Source organism: Neurospora tetrasperma, assembly GCF_000213175.1.
Source record: "Neurospora tetrasperma FGSC 2508 unplaced genomic scaffold NEUTE1scaffold_81, whole genome shotgun sequence".
Lineage (NCBI taxonomy): Eukaryota > Fungi > Ascomycota > Sordariomycetes > Sordariales > Sordariaceae > Neurospora > Neurospora tetrasperma.
The window spans coordinates 2,217,744-2,231,501 of record NW_009799179.1 but is presented as its reverse complement, the minus strand read 5'-3'; the positions used below and the strand labels follow the sequence as shown (position 1 = coordinate 2,231,501).

Sequence of the window (13,758 nt, the reverse complement as noted above, 5' to 3'; positions counted from 1 at the left end):
AGTAAGCATGACTAGCCTTCCTCCCTCTTGTTCCTTTCATCACATCCGGCTTCCGCTTCATTCCATCCCACCCACCCTCCCACCTTCGCAGTTTCCCGCTCGTCTCAATGCGGACACTCCCCTCCATCAATATCTCCAGCTCATCATCACTCCTTCACCCCAAACCCTACCCGACTATGAACGTCCGTCCTGCTGTGCATGACGCTGCTGCATCTTGTCTACCTGCACTTCCAGCATTATGGAATGAACCTTTCCTTGAACACGCTGAATCTGTCTTCAAACTATCCATTGGTCGTGACCCGTTAAGCTGATATTATGGTTCACATTCCTCTAGTCGGCAAGGCTAAAAAGGTTCGTATTGACCCATTTCCTACCTACAGGGACACACAGTACTAATACCTTGACTCTAGCCCAAATTCGAACTACACCTCAAGGCATGTCGTCCACAATTTGAACCTCGGTTTAGGTCGTCGTCTAACTCCAGCCCCAGATCTATGACTTGAACAATGTGCCACTGGTCTCTGGAGGGTCCCTGATCAAATGGCACTTCCCACATAGCATTCACTCGGAGCACCGTGGCAAGACGCAGAAATGCCCCATTGCCAACCACCGAGTTGAGTACAGCTACTCAAAGGTCATCCCTATCCGCATCGCTGTCGATCGTAACAACAACCTCACGGAATGCCCCATCGAGTTTGAGGTTCTGCAGCTCTTCAACACCAATGGCACAGTCAACGGCAATGGCCCAGCTCCGGCCCGGGAAGAGAAAACCACTCTAGGTGTCGTCCGCCTCAATCTAGCCGAGTATGTCGAGGAGAGCGAAACGATCCTCCGAGATGGTATTGGAGCCGGCTTCATTCCGTTTCTCGGATCTCCGGGTGGCCCGGCAGCGGTCGATTTCCGGTTCGGGCACATCCGTAATCGCAGCTCACTAAGCGCGGTAACACCAGCACCAGCGGACGCTAACAGTCCCCAGTATCTACGGCCTGATGCAGAGGAAAAGGAGCAGGAACGTCCCATGACAGCCATGACCACCAAGACGTTCGCCACAACAACCACGGCGACCCCGGCAGAGGACGTCCAAGACGGCGTGGTGCGCCGCTACCTGATGCAGGACAGCAAGATCAACTCAACACTCAAGATCAGTATCCTCATGATCCAAGTCGAAGGCGAGCGCAACTTCATCGCCCCGCCGCTCAAGACGGCTCCCGTTTTCGGTGGCATCGCCGGCCTCGTGGCGGGCGACGTGCTGGACCCTAACGCCGACGCCCACAACTTCGCCCGCAACCACCATCAAGCCGCGGCCGACCTGGCACTGGGCCAGTTACCCAGTCTCAGCCACAAGTCGCGGGACGTGTTTGAATTGCAGGACTGCTACCGTCGGGTGCTGGCTGCCAGCTGGGAATCCCAGCCGGGCGAGCTGACAGCTGACCAGTGCATCGAGGATATTTTCTCTGGAGGCGACGGGTTCCGAACGGACATGTCTTCAGCAGCGAACACCCCTTCGCCCATCACGCGCGGTCGCGGCGGGTACAGCAACAACGCTCACAGCTTCGGGGATCGAGACGGTGAATTACGTGCGGGACACCGGAAGAAGCACAGTTTCGGAGGAGGTCACGGCCACCACTTCCGCTCCACCTCGGGCCAGTACTACCGAGACCAGCGAGACAAGCTCGCGGCTGCCATTTCCATAGGACTGGGTGGCACTCCGGTGGCACCAACAACTCCCGGACCAAATAGATCCAACACTTTCCGCACCCCGAGCGCCAGTTCCGCTCGATCTCGCCACCCCCGGCACCGCGATGAACCCACCAGCGGCTCGGCTTCTGGAGACGAAGACAGCGGTAGCAACGGCAACAGTAATTACAACAAAGATACCCTCCGCCCACAAACCGCTGCCCCCTCAAGAACCCAAACCCCAGGAAGCATGGCTCGCATAAGGCGGCACATCCGCCACCACAGCGGAACGAGTGATAAGAGCATTCGAACCATGATGACGGAGCAGCAACAACAAAACGACCAAGAAGGAGGCGCCGCCGACAAAGATAACTGGTATAACATCAACAACTACGGTTTCACCCGGGACCCCCGGGGAGCGGCAGACGAAGCCAATAACCTCAGAAACCTGCTCAACAGCCTCAACAACAACCACAACAATTCAAATTTCCTCAACAGCAATGGTTACAACAACCGCCCCGCGACCTCCGCTTCTACCGTCAATAAAATCAATACCTCCCTCAACAACGGCCTCTCCCCCGCTTTCCGCGACCTGGGCAAGATGCTTTCCCCCGCTGCTCCCGTCGGCCCCCCTACTCCCTCTCCCCATTTGAACTCCCCCTACCAATTTCAAGACGCTGCTTCTCTGGGAGGAGTTGTGATCACGGATGGAGACAAACACCCAAGCTATGAAAGTCATATTGGAAGAATGGATAGTTTTAGGGGACGCGATCGGAGTGATAGTAGCGCTAGTCTGGCGACTTTGTCGCTTGGTAGTGGGGTGGGAAGTGGGAGTGGCAGAGGAGCGTATGGCTATGGTGGGTATAAAAAAGCGAGACAGGTGGATGAGTTTGAGGTAAGGGAGGATTTGGTTGCTTGGACTATACCGGCTTAGGGGGGTAAGGCCGGTTGTTTGGTCAGGAGAGGGATGATGGAGAGTTGTGGACTTGAGTGTGATCAGTTCGTGGGATAGATAGATCTTGTTCCCTTTGTGTGTTTTTTGTTTTTTAGCTTCACTTCTTACTTTCCTTTGTCGCGTGGAGTTGTTATAATATATGGTTCTTGGGCTTCAAATTGAACGCCGTTGGTAAGGCAAATTAAACGCAAGTAACAAAGCGGCGAGAAATCCTTTAGGGGTCTGTCTTGTACATCTAAACGCCAGATATCAAAGAGGCAACTCCTTTCGATGATGTCAAATCTCCTGCATAATCCATCAGAATGCGAGCATCATTAACTTTCCCAACAACCACTTCCTCCCGCACTCCCCTCCATAACCTCCCCCTCCCCGAACTCCCCTATCTAAAAGCATCAACAACCCTTCCACTCCCCTCCTCAATCTCCACAGCTCCCCATCTCTGCTCCCTACTCCTTCTAGTCAACCCCTTCCCCTTCCTCTTCTCCTCTCGCACCCCTTCCTTTCGCCTTCCTCCTTCCTGTTGCTCCCCCTGCCCTTCTTTTTCTTTTTCTTCTCCTCCTCCTCCTCCTCCTTCTCTACTAACTTTGTCCAAAACCACATCCAAGCCCTCATAAACCCCAAGCTCATCCAGCAATACCTCCACTGCCCATACATACCCACCACCATAACCTCCGTAGCCTCCTCCTCCGTAAGCACCACCGCCGTGACGAGTCCTGCCCCTAGGTATTTTGGTGCATAATAAATGTAAATCGAGCATCTGGGAGAAGACCATTCCGTACGAGGGTTTGTTTCTTCTTGATGCCGCGGTTACTGCTGCTGCTGCTGCTGCTGCTGACTGGGTTTGTGCTTGGTGAGGATGAAGATGGGTACTATGGTTCTTGCCGTATCCCCCTCCACGTCCTCCATATCCCCCGCCTCTGTAACTTGCAGCAGAAGGCGCACCAGCAGTGTGTCCGCCGACTAAGCCGCCCATGTACCCCGGTGCTGCTGCCTCCATAGATGCCAGAGGTGGTGGTGGTGGTGGTGGGTTGAAGATTGAGCGCATGATACTGAGGTCGGGTTGTTTTGGTCCTTTGTTGTTGTTGTTGTCGTCGTCGAACATCGATATTGAGTTGGTATTGAAGGAGGATGAAGAAGAGGTTGGTGAGGTAGTCGAATTTAGCATCATCACCAACGGCCCTCTCCGACTAAGTCCACGAATTTGATCAGAAAGCTGAACGGCCGAGTTATGCGCTGCGGACCTATCGCTGCCGGTCTTGTTGCGGGTGAAGAGAGTGTTGAGGAGGTGGGAGGTGTTGGTTATTATGATTAGGTCTGGTAGTAGACCGTCTTCTTTGCTCTGCTCCGTTCTTTTCTCTCCTGTTTCTCCTCCTCCTCCTCTCCCGGCTTCATTCCCGTCACTATGGCTAACAACAGTCTGCTGCTGCTCAACCTCCTCCAACTCCCTCAAAACCTCCCTCAACCCCTCCGCATCAAAAACCCTCGCCACCAACACCCTCTCCAAACAACTCTTGATTACCCCTCTATCCACCTGGTGGTGGTGTGCGTTGCCGACATTCCCTTGAAGCACCCTAGCCTCACTAACCAGCGCCAATCTCAATCGAGGAAGCAAAGAAGTCGTGGAAAGTGTCGAGATGATCATCGCCTTTGCTTTTGACCCCGACGATGACGACGACGACGACGACGACGACATCAACAGCATCCTCGCAACAACCTGCAATCCAATCGCCAACCCAATCGTCTCCTCTTCTTCACAGCTTAGACCGACCACACAACCCCCCTCGAATCCTCCTAAACCTCCTCCTCCTCCTCCTCCATTGAGTCCCGCGTTGAGGAGGACATGGGAGTCGAGCTCGCGACAGCCGGTGGAGAAGAAGTCATTGCGATCGTGGGTTTGCAGCCGTGAGAGTCTGGGATCTTGGGAGAGGAGCAGGGAGGCGGGGAGAGGATGTAGGGTTGGAGGTGTTGGAGGAAGGTGCGATGGGTGGGATGCGTTGCGGTTACTGTTTTTGCGGATGCTGGTGGGTTTGGGGATGGTGGTCATGACTTCATTCCACTCGAGTATAGTTTCTGTGTGGTAATGGTGTGGCTCGAAGAAGGGTGATGTTTCGGTGATTGTGTGGGTAAGAGTTTGTTCCGTCGTAAAAGAAAAAAAAAAAAAAAATCAAGTTGGGCTGCGTGAGGGGTTGTTATCATCAGGTACTGTAGAGCAGTTTCGACGTGGTTTGTTTTGCGACTGGACTTGGTTGTTTGGTGAAAACCAAAATTTGTCGTGCAAAGAATGGGCGAGTTGGAGACAACATGCAAATTGCGTTGCTTCAAGAATCTCAAATTAGAAAAACTTCGACACTGTAGCAACGAGTTATCACGACACATGGGCAAAGTATCTCCATCAGTCAATGATTGCAAATCTCTAGATGTACCACAGTCCATCATTCGTTTTCTCAAATTTCAAATAATACATACATACAACAAACACTATTCCATGTTCGTTCAAGGACAGTAAACCGTAGAATTCCAAAGGTAATGCCCTTAATCATGTGCGAGGTGAACTTGGTATGGTACTGTGCGTTGATTCTCGTTGAAAGCAGCTGCAGGAGGAAACAATGCAAGAAAAAAAAAGAACGACCGCGAAAAACAACCGTCCGATAGAAGGAATCGTCGACTCCCATTGACGTTTTAACAGAAAACTAAACAGACAGAGAGAAAAGAAAGATAATAAGAGCACCATAGGAGGGGCGGTCCCAACGAGCACGCCTGTTACTCTCCTCCCATTATTTGCGCACCAAAAGCAAAACATTAGCAATTTTTTTGTACAGGAGTTTTCCTGCATGCCGCCATCGATTCCTCCAATGTGACTACCGAGAAACAACCCTTGCCCAGAACGGAGGTCCTGCTCGAACGATCCCAGCGACCGTGTATAGAGCCATATGTCGTGCTTCGCGATTCCTAACGTCAAATATTGGCGTAAAACAACTCAGCAAATTTCCGCTTCGTGCTTAATGCGAGCTCGTGTCAACCATTTCGCCGTTCACCCCAAAAATCCTCGTTTCTACGCAAATTGCGAGGGCACAGGACCTGCGTCAGGGCCGGGAGGAGCCGGACGGGTCCTCCGTCCGCCCTTCAAACTCTTCATGCGGCCCAAAATGCCAGTTGGCTTTTGCTGTCCTTCCTCGAGGGTCATGGCCGCATCCGTGGTAGCCCGGCGCTCCATGTTGCCTCTAGGGCTGTTGTTGTCGGTCTTCCGCACACTAAAGCCCTCCTCTCCTCCCTTGCCCTGGCTGTATTCTGAAAAGAAGGGGTTGCGTTCAGAGTTGGGGGTATTCATGCTGTTAGAAGTTCTACCACCCTCGCCTGGGGGGGATCTTGTGTACCCGTAATCTGCGCTGTTGAGTCTGCCCAGAGACTGGAACTCTCGCTCGCGGGAGGTGCTCTTGTTGATGTTGCGTATCCGGTGGGCAAGGGATTTCTTGCGTGCCAGGCCGTTGGTAGTCAACTCCTGAGCAAGCTCGTCCTGGCGTTGCTGGATCGCGGTACGCGCAGCCGGTGTGCCCTCCAAGAAAGTCGAAGTGCCAAGTCCCAGGGACTCGTCGCCGTGCATGGCGCTGCCGCGGGAAGTGGGGTCAAAGACGGGCAGCTCATTCTTGGACGGAAGGCCCTTGTCCCTGGTAGTCCAATCTCTATAGGCCTCCTCGTCGTGTTGACCCATGAATGTGGCATGATCGGGTCGGGGGTTCAAAGGTCCAGCACCACCCAGACTGTTGTTCAACGAGCCTTCAGGGAAGGCTTCCATAGGAGCACGTCGACTTCCGTTCTTGTTCCGGTGGGGGTTAAGAGCATCGAATGGACCATCGTGATGGAACACTGTTGATCAATTCTGTTAGCGCTGGAGAGCAGACTCGAATATTGGGACAACTCACTTCCGGTTCCGTAAATACTTGTGGCATCAAGCTGGTCGATGATGTCGAGCTTGCGGTTGGTAGGTTTCTTCTCCTTGTTTTCACGGTGGCGACGCTCACGCTCACGCTCACGCCGCCTGGCATCACGAGCCCTCTGCTCCTTCTCATCCTCGGTCAAGTCGAGGACAGATGTATCCGAGTTCCGGCGCGGACGCCTCTCTGTTCTTCGCTGCTGCGGGGGAGAGTCGATGTCGATGAGTGTGCCGCTACCTCCGTTTCCACGAGGCTTCCTGGAGCGAACGTCCTCCTCTTGAGAGCGAGAGGGGCGATGAGCGGGAGGAGGTCCTCTGGACTTGGCTACTGGGAGAGGGACAGGTCGGCGGGCGACCGGCGGCGGGGGTGGCTTTGAGCCAGAAGGTCTGTCATCGAGCGTGATGGAAGCCTACAAAGTAAATGTCAGTCAATCGGTACGACATCAATCTGGCCCCATGGCACCCCGCAAATGAGGGCTGCTTGTGACTTGTTACAGCCGCAGGTGGGAGGATTGGGGGCAACCTACAAACAGGTCCTCGGCCGTGGCAGACGACCTCTTGTCAAAGCCAGACATTGTGTCGGAAACTGATCGGTTGGTTTGTGCAGTCGGACGAGTGCTGTTGGCAGCTCCAATATCGAGGAAAGGGTTCCGCGAGGTAGGCCTTGGAGGGGGATCGTCGAATGGAGATACTTGAGGTCCTGAAGAGGTGGGAGAGGCGCGGTCACGGTTGCGAAAAGGATTGTTTGAATTGAGCGACAAGCCAGCAGCAGACCGCTGATCTAAATCCCAGATCAGGGGGAAAACCCAAAGCGTCAGCAAGCCATCAATCAAGGAAGGAAAAGGTGGGTTTAGGGGCAGCGGCACCATGCATGCAAGTGACGCTTGTGATAGGGATATGAAACGGCAATCTCCTCGACATGACACAGCGGACTCAACAGCGGAGCGCACTGATAACCCAGGCAGCGCCTAGGACAGCCAAGAGACCAGCCGAGACCCTCCAATGGAACAGAGATGGACAAAAAAAAACCGGGAAGTGGGAAAAGCGGCAACCTTCACAACATGCCAATGGGTGTGGATCGGCCGTTTTTATTCTGCTGCAATTGAAGGGGGCCGCTAAACAAAGCCATGCAAACGGGGGGCCATGTGTTTGGGAAAGGGGTAGAAGGGGGAGCAGATCGCCCAGGGTCGGGTGCTCTGTGGAAAGATATAAAAGGAAACCAGATACTCACCATTCTGCTCCGACTGAAAAAAAGCCATGGTGGGCTAACTTGTGATGGTTGGGGGAAGGGGGAGGGTTGCTGGAATGCAGAGGTATGCACGTCGTTCGGCTGGTGTTGATGCTGGTGGTTGTTGGATTGCCCGGTTTGTGTGGCCACCAACGCTGGTTTGTAGGTAGGTCTGAGCTATCTGAGCAGGTGCCGTATGGTGCCGTATCGCTTCCGGATGCGTGCTGCGGGATGCGGACGCGCGGTCTGTGATACACGTCTTTAAAGTGTCTTGGGGTTCTGGGTTGCCGTGCCGTGGGCTCGCGTCATACCAGATAAGAAGCTCGGGTTGCGCACTTGGCTTTGCAGAATGGACGAATTGCCGGGAGGAGGTGATGGATGGTTTGTCCCTGGCCAAGTATAAAAAGAACTGGCAGCCAACAGGTCGATCTCAGATGTCCCTTGGAACCTGAATCAGCCAACGGCCGCGGGTTCCGACTGGATGATGAGTCGTGAAGGGCTGTGTTTTGCCACACAACGCAACGCTGCCACAGCCGGTGTGTGTTTGTTAATTGGCGCTCGACCTTGAACTCGATCGAACCCGATTGCGCAGGTTCTTGAAGTGAAATGCCGTGAAGGATGGTTCACTACAAATATGCAAGCACTGCTTCCCAGATCGATTGCTGCTGCTGCTCGATCGCGCTTCCTGTTCTGTTGCCGAAGTGGCCGTGGCCTAGCGACACTTTTCAATCTGAAAAGTCTATCTTTCTCCCTGTTGTTTCCGACGTCCCTGGGTTCCGAATCGGTCCCAGTGATGTGACACGAGCGGGCGGGCGGCTTCTTCTTTGAGGCGTGGTTGCGAAAAGCGGACTTGATTTCGGGTCGGCTGTCACTGCAAGGTGACGGACGATGGGAGTGCGAGACTTGCTGGGCTCGAGGCTGAGCGGTATCTGGAGCCGGCGGCGCAGGGCTGGGGAGTAGTGGTAGTGTTTGGGATGAATGAAAGAGGGAGCGAAAATAAGAGTAATTAGTTTGGAATGCTTCTTTCTCGTCGACCGGCCAGGATCGATCGCTGTCGCGGGGGGTAATGGTAAGGTGTAGCAAGGAGGGTCCTGTATTTGTGTACGGCGGGATGTATACGGGGTGGTGCCAGGCCGTGGACGCGATCAAGCACAAAGGGAGTGCGAATATCGATCCTTGGTGTGGATGTCCTGTGACAAGCAGTCCGGAGGAGTGCGAACAGAAGGAGAGGAAAAAGGGAGGACCGAGGCGAAGGGATTGTGCTGGCGAGGTCGACTTTGACTTCCCAGCAGTAGTGTCCAGTGGCAGTGGCAGCGTCTTTCGGCGGGCAGATGCGGGCAGAGTGACCGCGAGCGATCCGAAAAAGGAGATTGCAACGGGAATCGACCGACTTCTCTTGGAAAGTCCTGGGGTGGGCAGACGAGGGTTCCCGTGCCGGCTGTTACTTGATAGGCGGAGGCGGTGGGGATGGGCGAGGGGAGCGCAATGAGCAATCCCCAACCGAATTGCCAAAGGGTCTCGCTTCACCCTTTAATGTATCTTATCTTGCCTGTTTGTTTTCTGGATGGAAATGATATCACGGAAAGAGTAAATAAACATCCAGTGTGATGTAGAAACCGCCTCTGGTGCAAGACCACGAATAGGTACTAGCTGAGCGCGGCCAGCGCGGTACACAGATCACGGCAATATAAAGAAACGGATGGTCACAGGTCACTTTGCGCAAAGAACGACAGGTGACCACGGCGGCGCGGGTGGTGACGATGTTTGTTGCGGGGAATTATGGGTTTCTCTTCTTCAGATGTGGAGGAAAAAAGAGAAGAGAGAAAAAAAAGCAAGATGAAGCTACTTTGAACAGGCACAGCTTTGGAGAAAATGACGATCTGTGCAACTCGGACTTCGCTCTGAACGGCGGCAACCGGTTGATCTCTCATGTCAGTTAATATGAGACTAAATGCCCAACTGAAGCATATCTCCAGATTCGTTGTCCCCAAGACGCACCGGGCTCTCATGCCAGGTGCCTTGGTGGCTTCTTTTGCCAGGGCGGCTATACCTCTTTGGGATCATCTCCACGCTTGGCCTGCATAATCCATCTCGCCCTGGCTTCTCCATCAATGCAATGTTCCATCGACGGGCCATCGACGGGAGGCCATCGACACCACTGCACGCCCAGCTGCAAGATGGGCTTTTTTTTGGCGGCACTTCTGTCATGTTGAATTTTCCCGTCCTGTTCTTTTCTCACATGGGCGGCCCCGTCTGTCCAAACGACGTTCAGATGGTCTGATGAATGCCACGTGAGTAGCATCTGCGTTGACATCGGTCCGTCTGCAAGAACAATGTCGTGCTCAGTCTCAATGTTGTCGTTGTATTCCATGGTAGAAAGAGACGGTATGAACCCCATGTCCCAAGATCCCTAGAGGTAAGCGGTCATGGTCAACTCGAGCTCTGAGTGGCCAGCCCCACAACCGCTGCCGGTCGCAATGAAAAAGAAGCACTTGAGCAATAAAACCGAGTTGGGCTTCACGTGGATAAGGTTAGGGTGTTTCCAAACTGGGGATCCCCATCTTGACGAGATCTTACTGAGCACTCAGTAACTCCAGCCATCGGAGCCGAATGAAATGCAACTCCCACCGAGTCCGAGCTGCTGATTCAACACGCGCGTATCACCCAAGACAATACCTTCCTACGGTGGTGATGCTGTGCGAAGATCACCAACTGGCTTCCTCCTTGAATATCTCCCCATATTGCTCGATTCCACGTGAAGGAAATGTGGAAGCAGCTGGAAAGCGATTAGCAGCTGTCTTGCTTTTCTGGGCTTCCAGTGAAGCTCTCACCGCGTGCTTTCCCGCCCGGTCTCAAGTTCAAACCCTCCTTAGGAAAAGGCCAGCTTCACGTCCCATGTATCTGTTTGTGAGGCAGAGGACCGTTCAAGCCGTGACAGGAAGTCGCTGCATGAGAGCCATCCTTCAATGTAGTACCGCAGAAACTGGGGCCGTTCGTCTTCGGCTGTTCCAACAACCAATAGTGTTTTGGGTTTTGGATCTGCAATGCTAGAGATGCCTCAAACTTGCTTAGGATCCGAACAACCGAGGACGAACGGCCCCCAGTCTCTGCGCCGAGCATTTTGTCACCGAGTCCGAAAAGGATGAGTTGACAAGCAGAGTCGACATGAGGCTATACAGGGGACAGGAAATGGTGATACCTGTCCGTAGCGTAGTCAATCACTGCGAAAATAATACATTTGGGCCCTTGAAAAGGGACCCCTGCACCGCTCAATCCTACCCCATATTTCAGTGGCAGTATCCGAGAAGAAGTTAGGCAGGAACCAAACTAGACAATTTCCCTCTTTTTGCCTCTTTCTTATCAGCCGCCAACGGGGAACAGGGGGGCAAAGAATCATCTTCGGTCAAGAAAGGGGTCAACATCCAAGGGTACGGCGGTCAATGTTTGCGTTAGGCTTAATTGGAAAAAATTGGGTTGAAGAAGGTTCCCTGTCAGCTGCAGGGGGTGACTCTCGAACTCTAACGCTAATTGAACCTCGACTCCAACTCCCAGAAGAAATGAAGCCATAAAGTAATGAAGCAATGAATTAACAAGAGTCCACGAAAGTCAGTAGCCAAATCAGGACGCCAGGGAGTTTGCGTCACAGCGCAAATGGATCCGTCACTAGTGTAGTTCCCCAAATTTTGGAGTTGGGATGGTTTGAGGAATTCATTGGGGCAAGGTGAAAGTGCAATTGGATCCTTCCTATTCCTCGAAGAAAATCCAAACCGATTATTGAGGACATGAGATCAAAGGAGAACATAACGATGAGAACGAGACAATAGGAAAGGGGAAATGAGAAAGGGATGATAGAAAAGGATCATTGCTGAGGTAGAAACATGGGGTTTCGTATGGCGGCTGCGAACATAGCTATGACAAAGGGCTGATAACTAGAGGTAGGTACTTTCTGCGGCTGGGAGCTCGGACCAGCTTATAATTGGGACTAACGTAAGAAGATATTGACCGCCGTAGTGTACAAAGGGGCCTGTGGCTCTTGGGGGCACTTTCCAGTTCTCACAATGTAGTACCGCAAAAGGCCCCGCTCATTGCAGTGTTCACGGACGTTCCTGGTCTTATTCTTGCGGGGTGCATACAGAGGCGCCAGGCACAGGCAGGGGCAGTCAGGTACGGCTATGTTAGGTCATGGCACGTACCTGCCTCACAGGTTGCGCCGCTTTCTTTCAACATCTCTCTGCCTCGACTTGCAGAAATGAAGACAGCAGCAGCCTGAGAGATACCAAACCCGAAACCGGGATACGGACATACTCAAAAAAGTCCATGATCGTCAACTACCTCTATGCAGTATACGGCCCAGGGGTTTTACCTCTACCTCAGCTACCTACCAAAGAAACTTGGGACACGCGCAAACAAGCTTCCCCACAAATTCCCTTCCTGGGCAGGCGCCAATATGCCAGCAGGTCTGTGTGGTGAAATTACAACAATTGGCAATATTTGGGCCCTTTGTATTAACAACGTGGGCCTATATGCAATTTGATGTACCTACGTTAACCCGCTGGTATATCTGTGCCCAAGAAGTGAATTACTAAGGGTGCTCGTTCTCGACATTCCCGAGTTTCGGACGCACAAGCACCTCTGAGACCCCTTGCACTTGAGGAGAAATTGTCGGGTAGCATCTTCATATATCGGAGCAGCTTTGATGATAAGAGCCTCAGATATATGTAGCATTGTGGCCTTATCTTCATCTGTCTAGACCTCCCCAAATTCGGTCTCGGCTGGCGCAATTCGGAAGAGGTAGACGCTTGGGGTCACAAGGTCTATCTTGTCTATCTTACCTTCAGGGAACGCAAAGTGATAGTGTACCGACCAGAGAACTTTGATGTCTTTTGTGGTCTCTATCCACACCGTGACTTGCGAGTATAATCCAGTGGAAGTCTAATCAACCTCGTCCACGACTCGCTACCATACAAGCGTGCGTCAACCTGGCTGTTCCGCTGTACAGTGAAGTAGCACGTACACCATAGCACCATTATCCCAAGTGATGTAGTAAGCTGACATCATATGGTGACTCAAGACAGAATGTCACAGTAGATTTTTATAAACCGTTGGACTGAAGAAACCCGGGGAAGTAGTGACAAGCCCCCCCCCCTCCCACAAAGTACCCTTCGAACGCCAATATGCCCGCGGCTCGGCTCATATTACATTGATCGCAGACACGCAGTATCACGTTGTTAGTGAAAAGGTCTAAGAAGTTCTCATTAATGTAATTTGCGTGCGTACAAACGTAGGTAGACAGTTGGACTTGCACTATATATAGGACTGCTGGCATCTCAACGCCCAAGAAGAAAACTTGTGGGGAAAGCTCGTTTGCTAGTTTCCCGAGTTTCTTCGGTATTGCCACCGGACTGGATACTGTACAGTTGGGCTTGTTGGCAAAAGTTCACGTTGAGCTCCAAGTAATCGTTGAGTCTCAAGAGAGCATAGAAAGGCTCGCCGGTGTCTTGCGAGACTCCATTGATATACTGGATTTAAGCAGCGATTACTTATCTAGCCAAGATTCACACACAGATGAAGTATGATTTCAAGGTTAGATTGACCTTAGAAGACGCAGTGACGGAACATACACCCTCTCCTTTTTTCAACAGTGTCCCAATCATCTACATCACGATGGGGTCCGCGCTGTGAAACTGTTCGTGTCAAGAACCTAGAATGTGGATATCAATGGCTAATGTGAATGTTATCACTTGAGGGTCTCAGTCTCACCAAATACCCCTCGAGAAAAAGGGGGGAGAGTTAATCGACGAAAAGACTAGAGATAAAAACGGTGATATCTAGGCACGCCTCACAAACCATGCCAATGATAAAGCAGATATAAAACGAGTGAGGTCTACTAGAAACTTTGTCATAAGTACCTTCACCGGTCTCTGTTTGCCAAAAGAGAGTTCAAAAGGGAGGGGAAAAAGACTTTTT

General features: G+C 52.4%; 4 protein-coding genes across 4 annotated transcripts; 2 read left to right on the top strand and 2 right to left on the bottom strand.

Moving 5' to 3' along the window:
- Window positions 1-315: 315 nt before the first annotated feature.
- On the top strand, window positions 316-2,839 carry NEUTE1DRAFT_132714 (uncharacterized protein; the record flags this gene model as incomplete). The annotated part of the gene is made up of 2 exons (XM_009857248.1): window positions 316-351; window positions 491-2,839. The coding sequence occupies 2 exons, from the start codon at window positions 316-318 to the stop codon at window positions 2,609-2,611; spliced, it is 2,157 nt and encodes a 718-aa protein (XP_009855550.1).
- Window positions 2,840-3,011: 172 nt separating this feature from the next.
- Window positions 3,012-4,676, bottom strand: NEUTE1DRAFT_54545 (uncharacterized protein; the record flags this gene model as incomplete). The annotated part of the gene is made up of 1 exon (XM_009857247.1): window positions 3,012-4,676. One exon carries the CDS (start codon window positions 4,674-4,676, stop codon window positions 3,012-3,014), a length of 1,665 nt encoding a protein of 554 aa, XP_009855549.1.
- A 1,008-nt stretch (window positions 4,677-5,684) lies between these two features.
- Window positions 5,685-7,138, bottom strand: NEUTE1DRAFT_141816 (uncharacterized protein; the record flags this gene model as incomplete). The annotated part of the gene is made up of 3 exons (XM_009857245.1): window positions 5,685-6,496; window positions 6,553-6,973; window positions 7,091-7,138. 3 exons carry the CDS (start codon window positions 7,136-7,138, stop codon window positions 5,685-5,687), a joined length of 1,281 nt encoding a protein of 426 aa, XP_009855547.1.
- A 1,096-nt stretch (window positions 7,139-8,234) lies between these two features.
- On the top strand, window positions 8,235-8,801 carry NEUTE1DRAFT_89695 (uncharacterized protein; the record flags this gene model as incomplete). The annotated part of the gene is made up of 2 exons (XM_009857244.1): window positions 8,235-8,544; window positions 8,693-8,801. 2 exons carry the CDS (start codon window positions 8,426-8,428, stop codon window positions 8,799-8,801), a joined length of 228 nt encoding a protein of 75 aa, XP_009855546.1.
- Window positions 8,802-13,758: the final 4,957 nt, after the last annotated feature.